Source organism: Lolium perenne, chromosome 4, assembly GCF_019359855.2.
Source record: "Lolium perenne isolate Kyuss_39 chromosome 4, Kyuss_2.0, whole genome shotgun sequence".
NCBI lineage: Eukaryota > Viridiplantae > Streptophyta > Magnoliopsida > Poales > Poaceae > Lolium > Lolium perenne.
The window spans coordinates 40,376,178-40,391,864 of NC_067247.2; the positions used below are offsets into that span (position 1 = coordinate 40,376,178).

The following is a 15,687-nucleotide window of genomic DNA, read 5'->3' on the forward strand; positions in this document are numbered from 1 at the left end:
CCCTTCTTTGTTTGAAAATAATGACCAATGTCACCATTTACTTTTATTCCCACACTCCCACCTTGGACAAATTTCTGAATTAGGCTACACCATTCTGTAGCAAAACCCTTCATTCTCAAGGTTTGTTGTAGGAACGACCATTTAACTTTATCATAAGCTTTCTCAAAATCAATTTTAAACAACACCCCATCCAATTTTTTAGTATGTAATTCATGAATCATTTCGTGAAGAATTACAACTCCTTCTAAAATATTTCTTCCTGGCATAAATGCAGTCTGTGTTGGTTTAATCACCTTAGGGGCAATCCCCGTTATTCTATTTGTTCCCACTTTAGTAAACACTTTAAAACACACATTTAGTAGACAGATGGGTCTATATTGTTGAATCTGCATCGCATCCTCTTTCTTGGGTAATAAAGTAATCACCCAAAAATTGAGTTTATAAAGAGACAACTCTCCTGTACTCAATTCATTAAAGAGTGCCATTAGATCCATCTTTATTATTTCCCAAAATTTTTGATAAAATTCGGCCGGAAACCATCCGGGCCTGGTGCTTTATTATGTTCCATCTGAGATATCGCCTCAAACACCTCCTCTTCAGTAAAAGGATTTGTTAGAATTTCATTCCCATGAGGTGAAATCTGCGGAATATCGTGCACCACTCCTTCTAATAACGAAAAATTTGTCAACTCCGGTGGTCCAAATATTTTTTTATAAAATTCAGTGATATAAATCTTCAGGTTATCTTCTCCTACAATTGTTCCTTCTTGTTGCTCTAATTGAAATTTTTTATTTTTTTCCGATGTTTACCATTTGCAATCAAATGGAAATACCTCGTATTATTTCCCCCTTCCTGAATATGTTTAACTTTTGCGCGTTGAGCCCATTTAGATTCTTCCTCCCTCCTCAACTTACTCAAACCTTCATTTGCTTTTCTAAGTTCCTCTCTTTCATGCGGATCCAAAGGAGTAATTTCTGCTTTAATATCAAGATGATCAATAATACCTATTAGTCTTTGTTTCTCCTTTTTGTATTTCCCACTCTGATTTTTTGCCCAACCTTTTAGATATTTCCTAATGTGTCTTAATTTGTTTAACCAAACATCAATAGGATTAGACCCAACGGTCACTGACCTCCATTCCTTTTTTATCGTCTAAAAAAAACCTCCTTGTTTCAACCAATGTAACTCAAAAGAGAATTTCGAGATGTTACCCAGGTGAGCTTTAACCCCTGAGTCAATAAGAATTGGTGTATGATCCGGCTCTGCCCTTGTTAATGCACGAACAGTCACTAAAGGAAATTTCTGTTCCCAAGAGATTGATGCCAGAACTCTATCTAACTTCTCATAAGTAGGCTCTTCTCTACGACTCGCCCACGTATATTGTCTCCCTGAAAGAGAAATTTCTCTTAAGTTAAGATGTTCAATAATTGCATTAAACACAAAGGGCCATCTAGCTTTGAAATTATCATTATTCTTTTCCTCCCTTTTCCTAATAATATTGAAATCACCACCTACCAACATAGGTAATGTCTCAGATTCACAAGTTCTTACTAGTTCTGCTAAAAATTATCCCTTGTGCGAGTCTTGGGCAGCCCCATAAACTGGCACTAAAACCCATTCAAAACCATCTCTTTTGCATTTTAAATGAAATTTGACACAAAAATCCCCAATAGTCACCTTTGCCACTTGTAAGGTATCTGAGTTTATTCCCACTAGAATACCCCCAGACCTACCATGAGGAGGTAAACAAAACCAGGAAAAATTGTATCCCGCCGCAAGTTTGTTCAGGAAAGGTATAGAGAAGTTTGATCTCCCAGTATCCAACAAGGCTAGAAAATCCAACTTATGTTCCCTAATGGCCTCTTGAACAAACAGATGCTTTGCAGTATCTCCAAAACCCCCTGAATTCCAATTAATGCCTTTTAGATTTTGCATTATGATTTTTTTTAATTCTTCTCCTAGTACTTCTGCGAATATTATTAAAATCGTAGGTTTTCCTTTGTCTAGTTTTTTTCTCCTTAATACCCTGTTTTAGGTGATCCAAATGATCATCTAAATCCAGTGGAAAACTCTCATCATCAACTAAATCCTCACAAAGTGTAGATACTTTTGACATAACAAGAGTCGAAGGCCCCTCATCCTTATCCAAATTCTCATCCGCATTTTTATGTAAAATTGTTAGGATACGTTTTTCCTCTACATTCTTAATACCTCTAATAGATCTTAACACACCTCCATTTCATTTTTCCCCGAAGATACTCCTAAAGACTCTGCTCTATGCATAACCTCAGAATCTGGAATATTAACAATAGAAAGCTTTGGAAAAGAGGACGTACCTGCAACTTGAGGATCATCCCTCCTTTGAGCCCTCTTCATAGCTCTGTCAATCTGAGTCATATCCCCATCCATCTGGCTTCCTAGCCGAGCACTGGACCTCACTCCCGATGATGGCTTTGGAATACCACCAAAAGCAATAACCTCCTCAACAGTGGGATTAGCTGGCATAATATCAGGTGAGACCTCAATAAGACTACAAGTAGATAAGGAGTGTAATTCATTTGTATTCGAGACAGAGCAATTACCAATAGCTCGAGGCGAGGCAATCCCCACCCTATGATCATCACCATTGTTTTTCTCATCTCGTATATGTGGCATGACCTCTACACTCTCCTTCTCTTTTGCCAAACCAACAACACGTGTTGAAGATATATTTGCAGCATTGCCTGTATGAAAGAGATTTCCTCCCGCCATCAAAAACTCATTCTCATCCATGTTTGAAAAAGAAACAACATGCGGAAAATGGAAAAACGTATCCATACCGTGAGCTACACGCGAAACCGGCGCAAAGGATCCTTGACAACCAGTATTGAGATCCCCCAATGATTGGCTGCCAATAGGCCGGTGATCAGCACTGATCCCCTGGTCCAGCGTGTGGATCTTCTGCGACCAGTTCGCCGTGTTTGCACTCAGCACAGACTTGGCTAGCGTAGAAAATCCAGGACACCCTGTCGGCCCAGCCACAGTCTGTTGTGGCCGCATAGGTTGCGCCAGCCCCTGCTGACCGATCTTCTGCGCCGAAAACCTCCTCCCGTCTACGCCCACCGGTGCCTCCTCAACCACAGTGGATCCGAGCTTGTCTCTGCCACGCACAGCGCACGCACTCGTGGCACCTGCCGATACATCAGCCCGCCGGCCAACGCCAGGCAGTACAGGAACCGAGGCCGCCTGCTTTGCTGATGCGGGCGCTGCAGAGGCAGCTCTGAGCACCGATCCCGATAGAATCTGGGGCAATCCCCAAATAGATAACCCTGAGACAGAAACAGTATGGAAATCAGCACCAGAATTGTTTTTTAGCCAAAAATGGACAGGTGATGAAATATTCGAAAAAGGCATATTTGATTCAGAATTTTACCATGAGAATAAACACCTGCATGGGTAATAGGTATTTTAATAGTACCGATATTAACCTCAGTTTGAGCCAACTTCAACCCTTGGACTCCATCATTAATCGACACACCATCTTGTACTCCAGTATTTGCATCCTTTGTCTCACTCTGCCCTTTTGGGTCCATATCCATGTCATTTCCCCCCTCTTTATTTTGGTCTTCATTAGCAGCATCATCATTTCCATCTTCTCCATTATTGGCCTCAACCATATCAACCTCATGGTTCCCCTTATCCTCCTCAACCTCAACAAATAGCTTAAAAAACCCCTTCTAATGAACATATCACTATCCTTAGGAATAAGACGACTATCCAAACATCCAATTTTAGTCCTAAGTACCTTATTTTTCCTTGTATATGCCATGTCCACATCTAAAGTCTTGCCAAAAAGAGTGCCCACACTCCATAAGGACAAGTAGTCAGTTATAATATCACTAGGCAAACCAGTCACTCGAACCCAAACTTCTGGCAACGAATACATCGGCTCCTCCAATGAAGACCAAACATAAAAAACTAAGCATGATTCCCTATCATTACAAATATAAGTACGAAGATTTTTGAGGCGTTGAACTTCTTGCTTACTTGGTAACTTGACTCTATACACATTCTCCTTAAAATGAAAAACCTCCCAGTTGAACTTGTCCGAAGGAACAATCTTCTTGAGTTGCTCAATAAGCTCTGGGATAGTCATAGCATCTCCTTCAATAGTGATCTTAGCTAATCTTGGATTCTCCACTTTAGCTTTGAAAGCCCCACAAGCAAGTTCAAAAAACATCAAACCCTCATTCGCATACCCATGAAGAATTGTCGTAGGCTTAGAGGATTGAAGAAGGTGACAAGCATGGGTTGCATGATGGACAGACTCGCATAGATCACAAAAATGAACCGGACAGTCATCAATAAGATGTCCTGGTTGCTTACACCTGAAACATCCTGACTTGTCCTCCTTCTTCTGGAGGCCTTGTCCATCACCATCCTTTGCTTTGGGCGCTGTCCCCTGATTCTCCTGTGCCCCCTGGGTTACTTGAGTCGCTGCATTAGACACCGCAACCGGTGTCATTGTAGGCAAACTCGAACCCTCTGTCAAAGGTGGAGGAGGAGCACACTGAGATGGTTCAGCAGCTTTAGTTGCTGTCGTGACCGCCGCGACCACAGCCTGCACCGTCTACTGCAGCAAGTCTGCATCGATGCCAGACCTTGGTTGATCTCGAGGGCGGTACTAGTAACCCCGATCCCCTTGCCATCTCTGTTGGTTCCCCACATATCCTCCATTGTTTCCAACGGAGGGACCATTGTTTCGCTGAGAGTTACCCGCCCAAGGCTGGCGTTGAAAATCATTGTTCATCGCCCCACTGCTGCTACTCTCTCCTTGCACGAAATTAGCTCCACTTCCCATACCAGAAAATTCAGATGTACCTTGATAAGAATGGTGTCCACCACCGCCAGTCCCATGTCTGCCTCGTGGAGCCGCATTACCTTGCCCCTGGAAGCCATGGCGGCCCTGGAACCCTCCTCTACCTTGGTATCTGATACGTCTCCGACGTATCGATAATTTCTTATGTTCCATGCCACATTATTGATGATATCTACATGTTTTATGCATACTTTATGTCATATTAATGCATTTTCCGGAACTAACCTATTGACGAGATGCCGAAGGGCCAATTCCTGTTTTCTGCTGTTTTTGGTTTCAGAAATCCTAGTAAGGAAATATTCTCGGAATCGGACGAAATCAACGCCCAGCATCTTAGGATCACGCGAAGCTTCCAGAACACCCGAGAGAGGCCAGAGGGGGGCCACAGGCCCATCAGATGGTAGGCCGGCACGGCCAAGGGGGGGCCCGCGCCCCCCTAGTGTGTCGTCGCCTCGTTGACCTTATGACGCCGCCTCTTCGCCTATATAAAGGTCCTCAACCTAAATCTTCGATACGGAAAAGCCACGGTACGAGAAACCTTCCAGAGCCGCCGCCATCGCGAAGCCAAGATCTGGGGGACAGGAGTCTCTGTTCCGGCACGCCGCCGGGACGGGGAAGTGCCCCCGGAAGGCTTCTCCATCGACACCGCTGCCATCTCCACCGCCATCTTCATCACCGCTGCTGTCTCCCATGAGGAGGGAGTAGTTCTCCATCGAGGCTAAGGGCTGTACCGGTAGCTATGTGGTTCATCTCTCTCCCTATGTACTTCAATACAATAATCTCATGAGCTGCCTTACATGATTGAGATTCATATGATGATGCTTGTAATCTAGATGTCATTATGCTAGTCAAGTGGATTTTACTTATGTGATCTCCGGAGACTCCTTGTCCCACGTGTGTAAAGGTGACAGTGTGTGCACTGTGTGGGTCTCTTAGGCTATATTTCACAGAATACTTATTCACTGAGTTATGATTTGAGTTGGATGTCTCTATGAAATTGTGGTGTGTTAGTACCTCCTGTGAATGCTCAAAGTGACAGCGTGGGGCGTTCATTAGTACTTGGGAATACATCTTTAAGGTTTTCCTACATGATGAATTAGAGTTCGTTATCTTGCCAGAGAGTATTTCGGAATAGCATAGTGAAGTGCTTATATTTATATTTCTTTATGATTGCAATGTTGAGAGTGTCCACTAGTGAAAGTATGATCCCTAGGCCTTGTTTCCAATACTGCTATCACTGTTTGTTTATCGTTCTCATCGCATCCGTATCGCCTGCAATATTACCACCATCAACCACACGCCAGTTGTAGCATCAAGCTATTTTCTGGTGCCGTTACTACTGCTCATATTTATTCATACCCCCTGTATTTCACTATCTCTTCGCCGAACTAGTGCACCTATTAGGTGTGTTGGGGACACAAGAGACTTCTTGCTTTGTGGTTGCAGGGTTGCATGAGAGGGATATCTTTGACCTCTTCCTCCCTGAGATCGATAAACTTTGGGTGATCCACTTAAGGGAAACTTGCTGCTGTTCTACAAACCTCTGCTCTTGGAGGCCCAACACTGTCTACAAGAATAGAATCTCCCGTAGACATCAAGTACTTTTCTGACGCCGTTGCCGGGGAGGAAAGGTAAAAGGTACTCACACTCCGGATCTCGGCTACTAAGCTATTTTCCGGCGCATTGTAAGTACTCGAAGCTATTTCCTTTAGATCCTGCAATTGCATCTTTTTGTTTCTTGTTTACACTAGTAAGGCATAATGGAAAACAATAAAAATATGAGAGATCTTTATGAAATTTGTCTTGAATTAGGACATGATGTGTTTGAAGAGAGAATTAAAAAACCCATGGAACTTTATATGCATGCTAATGGGAATGTTATTAATATGAATGCTTTGAACACTATTGTTGCTAATGCTATGGAAAATTCTAAGCTTGGGGAGGTCGGTTTTGATGGAAATGATCTCTTTAGCCCTTCGGGTATTGAGGAGAAAGTTTATGTTGATTATGATATGCCTCCCATATATGATGATTATAATGATAATAGTCTTTTGTTGCCACCTGTTATGGAGGATGAATTTGATTATGATTACAATATGCCTCCTATATTTGATGATAGCTACTTTGTTGAATTTGCTCCCACTACAACTAATAAAATTGATTATGCTTATGTGGAGAGTAATAATTTTATGCATGAGACTCATGATAAGAATGCTTTATGTGATAGTTATATTGTTGAGTTTGCTCATGATGCTACTGGATATTATTATGAGAGAGGAAAATATGGTTGTAGAAATTTTCATGTCACTAAAACACCTCTGTATATGCTTAAAATTTTGAAGTTGAGCTTGTCTAGTTTTCCTATGCTTATTGCATTATGCCTACATAACTTGTTCATTTACAAGATTCCTTTTCATAGGAAGCATATTAGGCTTAAATTTGTTTTGAATTTTCCTCTTGATGCTCTCTTTTGCTTCAAATACTATTTCTTGCAAGTGCATCATTAAAACTGCTGAGCCCATCTTAATGGCTATAAAGAAAGAACTTCTTGGGAGATAACCCATGTGTTTATTTTGCTACAGTACCTTTATTTTATATTTGTGTCTTGGAAGTTGTTACTACTGTAGAAACCTCTCCTTATCTTAGTTTTGTGTATTGTTGTGCCAAGTAAAGTCGTTGATAGTAAGGTTCATACTAGATTTGGATTACTGCGCAGAAACAGATTTCTTTGCTGTCATGAATCTGGGCCTATTTCTCTGTAGGAAACTCAGAAAATTATGCAAATTTACATGAGTGATCCTCAGATATGTACGCAATTTTCGTTCAATTTGAGCATTTTCATTTGAGCAAGTCTGGTGCCTCTATAAAATTCGTCTTTACGGACTGTTCTGTTTTGACAGATTCTGCCTTTTATTTCGCATTGCCTCTTTTGCTATGTTGAATGGATTTCTTTGTTCCATTAATTTTCAGAAGCTTTGGGCAATGTCCAGAAGTGTTAAGAATGATTGTGTCACCTCTGAACATGTGAATTTTTTATTATGCACTAACCCTCTAATGAGTTTGTTTCGAGTTTGGTGTGGAGGAAGTTTTCAAGGGTCAAGAGAGGAGGATGATATACTACGATCAAGAAGAGTGAAGAGTATAAGCTTGGGGATGCCCCGGTGGTTCATCCCTGCATATTTCAAGAAGACTCAAGCATCTAAGCTTGGGGATGCCCAAGGCATCCCCTTCTTCATCGACAAATTATCATGTTCCTTCTCTTGAAACTATATTTTTATTCGGTCACATCTTATGTACTTTACTTGGAGCGTCTGTTTGTTTTCGTTTTTTTTTGTTTGAATAAATAATTGTGTGGGAGAGAGACACACTCCGCTGGTTCACATGAACACATGTGTTCTTAGCTTTTAATTTTCATGGCGAAGGTTGAATCTTCTTCGTTAATTTGTTATATGGTTGGAATCGGAAAATGATACATGTAGTAATTGCTAAAATGTCTTGGATAATGTGATACTTGGCAATTGTTGTGCTCATGTTTAAGCTCTTGCATCATATACTTTGCACCTATTAATGAAGAAATACATAGAGCTTGCTAAAATTTGGTTTGCATAATTGGTCTCTCTAAGGTCTAGATAATTTCTAGTATTGGGTTGAACAACAAGGAAGACGGTGTAGAGTCTTATAATGTTTACAATATGTCTTTTATGTGAGTTTTGCTGCACCGCTTCATCCTTGTGTTTGTTTCAAACAACCTTGCTATCCTAAGCCTTGTATTGAGAGGGATTACTTCTCATGCATACAAAATCCTTGAGCCAACCATTATGCCATTTGTGTCCACCATACCTACCTACTACATGGTATTTCTCCGCCATTCCAAAGTAAATTGCTTGAGTGCTACCTTTAAACAATTCAAAATTTATCACCTCTGATTTGTGTCAATGTTTTATAGCTCATGAGGAAGTATGTGGTGTTTATCTTTCAATCTTGTTGGGCAACTTTCACCAATGGACTAGTGGCTTCATCCGCTTATCCAATAATTTTGCAAAAAGAGCTGGCAATGGGATTCCCAGTCCCAAGTTAATTAACCATCATAATGTTACAAAAATAGACACTCCTCCATGGTATGTGATTGTTGGACGGCACCCGAAGGATTCGGTTAGCCATGGCTTGAGAAAGCAAAGGCGGGGAGGAGTGTCATCATAATAAAACTAAAATAAAAAGGCACTCCTTCATGGTATGAGATTGTTGGCAGGCACCCGAGGATTCGGTTAGCCATGGTTTGTGAAAGAAAGGTTGGAAGGAGTGCCACACAAAAATAAAAATAAAATGGGAGCCGCTCTTTGAAGGTTTGTCTGGCAAGGGGGTTAGAGTGCCCACTACCATTCGTTGACAACAACAAACACCTATCAAAATTTTACTTTTATGCTCTCTTTATGTTTTCAAAACCAAAGCTCTAGCACAAATATAGCAATCGATGCTTTCCTCTTTGAAGGACCTTTCTTTTACTTTTATGTTGAGTCAGTTCACCTATTTCTCTCCATCTCAAGAAGCAAACACTTGTGTGAACTGTGCACTGATTCCTACATACTTGCATATTGCACTTGTTATATTACTTTGCATTGACAATTATCCATGATATATACATGTTACAAGTTGAAAGCAACCGCTGAAACTTAATCTTCCTTTGTGTTGCTTCAATACCTTTACTTTGAATTATTGCTTTATGAGTTAACTCTTATGCAAGACTTATTGATGCTCGTCTTGAAAGTACTATTCATGAAAAGTCTTTGCTATATGATTTATTTGTTTACTCATGTCATTTACCATTGTTTTGATCGCTGCATTCATTACATATTCTTACAATAGTATGATCAAGGTTATGATGGCATGTCACTCCAGAAATTATCTTTGTTTTCGTTTACCTGCTCGGGACGAGCAGAAACTAAGCTTGGGGATGCTGATACGTCTCCGACGTATCGATAATTTCTTATGTTCCATGCCACATTATTGATGATATCTACATGTTTTATGCATACTTTATGTCATATTAATGCATTTTCCGGAACTAACCTATTGACGAGATGACGAAGGGCCAGTTCTTGTTTTCTGCTGTTTTTGGTTTCAGAAATCCTAGTAAGGAAATATTCTCGGAATCGGACGAAATCAACGCCCAGCATCTTAGGATCACGCGAAGCTTCCAGAACACCCGAGAGAGGCCAGAGGGGGGCCACAGGCCCACCAGATGGTAGGCCGGCGCGGCCAAGGGGGGGCCCGCGCCCCCCTAGTGTGTCGTCGCCTCGTTGACCTTCTGACGCCGCCTCTTCGCCTATATAAAGGTCCTCGACCTAAATCTTCGATACGGAAAAGCCACGGTACGAGAAACCTTCCAGAGCCGCCGCCATCGCGAAGCCAAGATCTGGGGGACAGGAGTCTCTGTTCCGGCACGCCGCCGGGATGGGGAAGTGCCCCCGGAAGGCTTCTCCATCGACACCGCTGCCATCTCCACCGCCATCTTCATCACCGCTGCTGTCTCCCATGAGGAGGGAGTAGTTCTCCATTGAGGCTAAGGGCTGTACCGGTAGCTATGTGGTTCATCTCTCTCCCTATGTACTTCAATACAATAATCTCATGAGCTGCCTTACATGATTGAGATTCATATGATGATGCTTGTAATCTAGATGTCATTATGCTAGTCAAGTGGATTTTACTTATGTGATCTCCGGAGACTCCTTGTCCCACGTGTGTAAAGGTGACAGTGTGTGCACCGTGTGGGTCTCTTAGGCTATATTTCACAGAATACTTATTCACTGAGTTATGATTTGAGTTGGATGTCTCTATGAAATTGTGGTGTGTTAGTACCTCCTGTGAATGCTCAAAGTGACAGCGTGGGGCGTTCATTAGTACTTGGGAATACATCTTTAAGGTTTGCCTACATGATGAATTAGAGTTCGTTATCTTGCCAGAGAGTAATTCGGAATAGCATAGTGAAGTGCTTATATTTATATTTCTTTATGATTGCAATGTTGAGAGTGTCCACTAGTGAAAGTATGATCCCTAGGCCTTGTTTCCAATACTGCTATCGCTGTTTGTTTACTGTTCTACTGCATCTGTACTGCCTGCAATATTACCACCATCAACCACACGCCAGTTGTAGCATCAAGCTATTTTCTGGTGCCGTTACTACTGCTCATATTTATTCATACCACCTGTATTTCACTATCTCTTCGCCGAACTAGTGCACCTATTAGGTGTGTTGGGGACACAAGAGACTTCTTGCTTTGTGGTTGCAGGGTTGCATGAGAGGGATATCTTTGACCTCTTCCTCCCTGAGATCGATAAACCTTGAGTGATCCACTTAAGAGAAACTTGCTGCTGTTCTACAAACCTCTGCTCTTGGAGGCCCAACACTGTCTACAAGAATAGAAGCTCCCGTAGACATCAGTATCCTCGACCCTGGTAACCAGTGCGTCCTTAGAAACCTCCACGACCAGCGTTGAAAGCACCCCGGCCAGGATTGAAACCACCGCGACCACCGTCGCCATTCATCACAGACGGAAGATCGTGCTGCCGCCAGACAGGTTCACCTGGCTCCTTTTTGCGCCAGAAAAACCCTAAAAGCCGCCTGAACGCATGCCCTACGGTGAAATTCCCTACCCTGGCTTGACGTGGCGCAAAATCTCCGTCCGATCGAACCCGAGATGGACTGCAGACACCCGGTTGCTTGGTTGGGCTAGCCCGCAATTTAACTAGGCCCAAAGCAGACAAATCCGTGGTTTTTGAAATTTTTGCATTGTTCGAAAATTGGATCTTCCCCGTGATCACCGGCGACCGATGCCTCCGGCGAACCACCGTCCAACCACCATCACCGTCATCCTTGAAAACCGAGGGTTCCAATACCGGCCGTGCCGATTCTTTGAATTTAGTCATGCCCAACGGCACCGGAGAAGATATAAACGTACCTTCCGTAGCCGCCAACATCATCGTAGCCTTGTTCGCCATTCGCTGTGCATCGCATTTCTGAAGCCGCTTGATAGCACGCCGCGGCAAGATCTTGCGATTCATCAACCATATCGATGCCGCTCACCGGCGATGGTGTGCGGCACAGATACGCGATTGACTTGTCGGCGTCTACGCCCTCCGACGACGGCTCTGCACCATCGTCTTCCTCCTCATCGTCAGAAGCTTGGAGTAACCAGAAACGGCTGCCCCCTAGCCATTCCGACGACCCCTCTCTCACCGGCGACGGAGTGGCGAAATCGCCACTCAGATCGCCTCCGCAATCGCCGCTCCTCTCAACGGTCATTTTTTCTCGTTTAGCATCAGTACTGGAAAACTCTTTAAGATTCAGAATGATGCTGAACTCCCTCTAGGTTACTACTACGTGCCATACTACTGCAAGTTTCCTGCTCAAGTGCTTTAAGTGGCTCGGGATGATTGTTAGCTTGTATGCACTGTCCTATGAATGACGTAATACGCAAGCACCTTTTGTGCATTCGCTGTACGAAAGCAGCTGTTATGTATGTACCGAATTGCTGGCTTCTCTTTGTGTAAGATGAACATTGCTGCAAGTAAAAGGACCTGGACACTCATGGTTTTTGTTCAAGTTGCATGCTTGCCACAGTTCAGTTTCCATGGCGTTATACTGGAGTTGCTTTGGTTCTTAGGACAGTGACTTGTTTTCTTTCTGCGTGGCACATGTTTGTCGGACTTAGCCGAGGAAATACCTATTCCGGTACATGTTTGTGTTACTGTCATTCCAATGTACCGTGACTAAGTGCTAGGATTAGTCTTGATCCTGTGTAGTACAGTTTTATCATCTTCCTGTAGTAACTGCACCGGGAAAATTCATGCAAAACAGCAACCTGTTTTGCAAAAAAATAAAGGGGAAAACACAATAAAGCTGGATAATAACCCACATCGATGGATAATCAGTGTGATAAGTATGTGTCTACTGACATAAAGCGCCCCTTATCGAAAAATAAGTATGTGTCTACTGTATCATGGGAGTGTCGAATTCATATGAAACGATGATGGTTGTAATCAACTGGATTTTCACCTTCTTTTTAACTGGATAAAATGGAACAAGAAATACACCCTGGCCCAACAACGGTCCACTACTAGCCCCCTCGACTATAAGCTGCCTCCACACTTCCACTGTTCCACAGTACAGCCCTGCTCACCACGCTCACTGGAGGGGCGGACGCTCTCCCTCCAGCCGTGGCGGCGGACGGCCGCTCACCTGCACTGCAGATCCAGGTACCTCTCTCGTTCCTCCGGCCCCCGCTTCGATGCATTGACGCTTCTAGGTCGAGGACGGGGAAGTAGGTCTAGCCTTGCTCAATTTGACCCTCGTTTCCTCGATTGGGTTCACTGGGGGATGCATTTCAGTTGTAGTCTGGTAGCAGGGGGAAGAGGTGAGCATTACGTCAACCGGTCAACGGGGTCCGGCCTGAAGACGACTGACTTGTAGTTTCGTGCCAACATCAGGGGCAGTGCCTCGGCAGTTTCATCCATGTTTTACTTTGGATCCTGTACAGAAAAAGGTCTGGAAATGTTAAACTTAATGTTGTGTGGAACTCTTTTGGCTCTTAGACAATTGAGGAATATAGAATCTGTCCTTTTATGTACTGACTATGTCGATGTTTTGGTATAGAGTACCTGTGATCGTTAGGCTTGATGCCATATGTTTTCAGGATCATTTATATGTTGATGTTTTGGTATAGAGTATCTGTGATCGTTAGGCTTGATGCCGTATGTTTTCAGGATCATTTATTTGCTATTACCTCTGTTCCACAATATAAGATGTTTTGGTAGGCTATCTTATATTTAGGAACGGAGGTACTAATTCTGATGTAAAACATAACACTTCGATAAAGACAAACTAAAATGTGCATTTAACTCAAATGGCATTTACACGCGTACCTTATTGTTTCTCAGTTCTATTTCCTTCTCTTTTGTTGCAGATTAGTTCATCTGATGGATATGCTCAAAGGAGATATAGAATCTGGGGAGGGGATGACCACAACCATACTACCTGATGACCTGGTGGTGGACATCCTGTCTCGGCTGCCACTGAAGTCCTTTTGCCGCTTCAAATGTGTCTGCAAGTCTTGGCTGGCCTTCTCATCTGATCCACACTACCGCCAGAAGCTCCCAAGAACTCCCTCTGGTCTCTTGTACCAAAAACGTGAGCTTGACACAGCCATCCATTTCGCCAGACTTCCCTCAAGTGACAGGGATATTGACACAACACTTAGCTTTGTGCCATGTGGTCGGTACCCCTTGCAGGTTAAAGGCTGCAGCAATGGCCTGCTTCTTTGTTATAATGGGGTTTCCAACGCCATTGTGTGCAATCCGGCAACTGAAGAGTGGATGTCACTTCCATATACTCAACCTGGACCGACTGTCTCCTATAATTATCTCATGTTGGGTTTTGATCCACTATGGTCCCAGCACTTTTATGTTTTCAATTTTCAATGGAGCACTGCCCCAATTGGAGGGTACAATGCTGAAGTTAAAGTACTTTCCTCTGAGGACTCCACATGGTCTAGTTGTCTTTGGGAAACTGATGATGCATTTTGGGGTGGTTCAATCTTTGTAAATGGAGTGTTGTATGTGGGACACTTATGGGAGCATGAACTTCTGGTGCTTGATGCACTTGACACATCCACACAGTCGCTCAGTGATAGGACTATTCGGCTGCCAGGATTTCCAAATGGACCAGAAGATTTTTGTTGTCCTGATGGGTGTCTTTGCCTGTCATGTGGGGTTTTATGCTATGCACAACAAGAATTGGATGGCTGTATGATGCGAATCTGGAGTTTGGAAGGCTCTGACAAGTGGGTGGTGAAGAATCGTCTAAGCATGACCAATGTATTTGGCAGGGACATGTTGCTCCGTACTGATAGTAAAGGACGGTGGTATTTCGATTATGACATCCTGGCTTTTGACTTGGAGAGGGAGCTAGTTATCGTTCTTGACCGAATCGCTGTGAAGGTCTTCTCATTTAGCACGAGTACTGGGACAGAGATTTGGATTGACTGTGAACCATGGCTACGTTACTACTACGTGCCATACTACAAGAAGCTTCCAGCTTTTAGTGCTTTGAAGGGCTCAAGATGAATGCTAGCTTGTTGTATGCGTTACCAAATTAATGGTATTATCTGTAAACATCTTTTGTGCACTAGCTCTCCCAAAACAGCTGTTATGTGTATGGACCAGATTGTTGGTTTCTCTGTGTTATGTTCATCTAATTGGCACTAGCTCTGATCTTATGATGGCCTGCTTAAGTAAAACTGCAGAGTAAATTCCTGTCTGGAGTAACATGTACTTCGCTACAAGTACAAGAACATATGTGAGGCACATTGGTGTTTAAGTTTGTCGTTATTTGATGATTTTTTTTTCTGGCCAGGGGAGCTCTTGTAATCTTGGTGTGCTTTAGCTTCCGTTGCCTTATTTTGTAGTCGTTTTGGTTTTTGAGACAGTGCCATTTCTTTTCTTAAAAAAAACACTAAACTGGCACATGTTTGCTGGATTACTCTTGATCCTGTGTAGTACTGTATATTTACCATCTTACTGTAATAACTATTCCAATTGCTCCTGCAAACTTCATGTAAAAACAAATGTTTGGTTTTCAGGGTTTCTGTTTCACCAATGAATTCGATGGCTTGCCAAGAAAATAACTCAGCCCTTTGGATTATTGTTTGCCTGTGATGCCTTTGGCTATTGCGAGCTGATTTGCTGCACCGTGATTCCAATGCCACAGTAGCTTGATGGTAATACTTGACAACTCAGCACTTACAGACATGAGTAACATGGAGATAAAGCAAAGT

At 42.9% G+C, this 15,687-nt stretch overlaps 1 protein-coding gene across 1 annotated transcript; it reads left to right on the plus strand.

Annotated features, from left to right (window-relative positions):
* Positions 1 to 13,005: 13,005 nt before the first annotated feature.
* LOC127292252 (putative F-box protein At5g52610) lies at positions 13,006 to 15,117 on the plus strand. Its single transcript, XM_051321612.2, has 2 exons — positions 13,006 to 13,111; positions 13,819 to 15,117. The coding sequence occupies exon 2, from the start codon at positions 13,832 to 13,834 to the stop codon at positions 14,975 to 14,977; it is 1,146 nt and encodes a 381-aa protein (XP_051177572.1). The 5' UTR covers positions 13,006 to 13,111; positions 13,819 to 13,831; the 3' UTR covers positions 14,978 to 15,117.
* Positions 15,118 to 15,687: the final 570 nt, after the last annotated feature.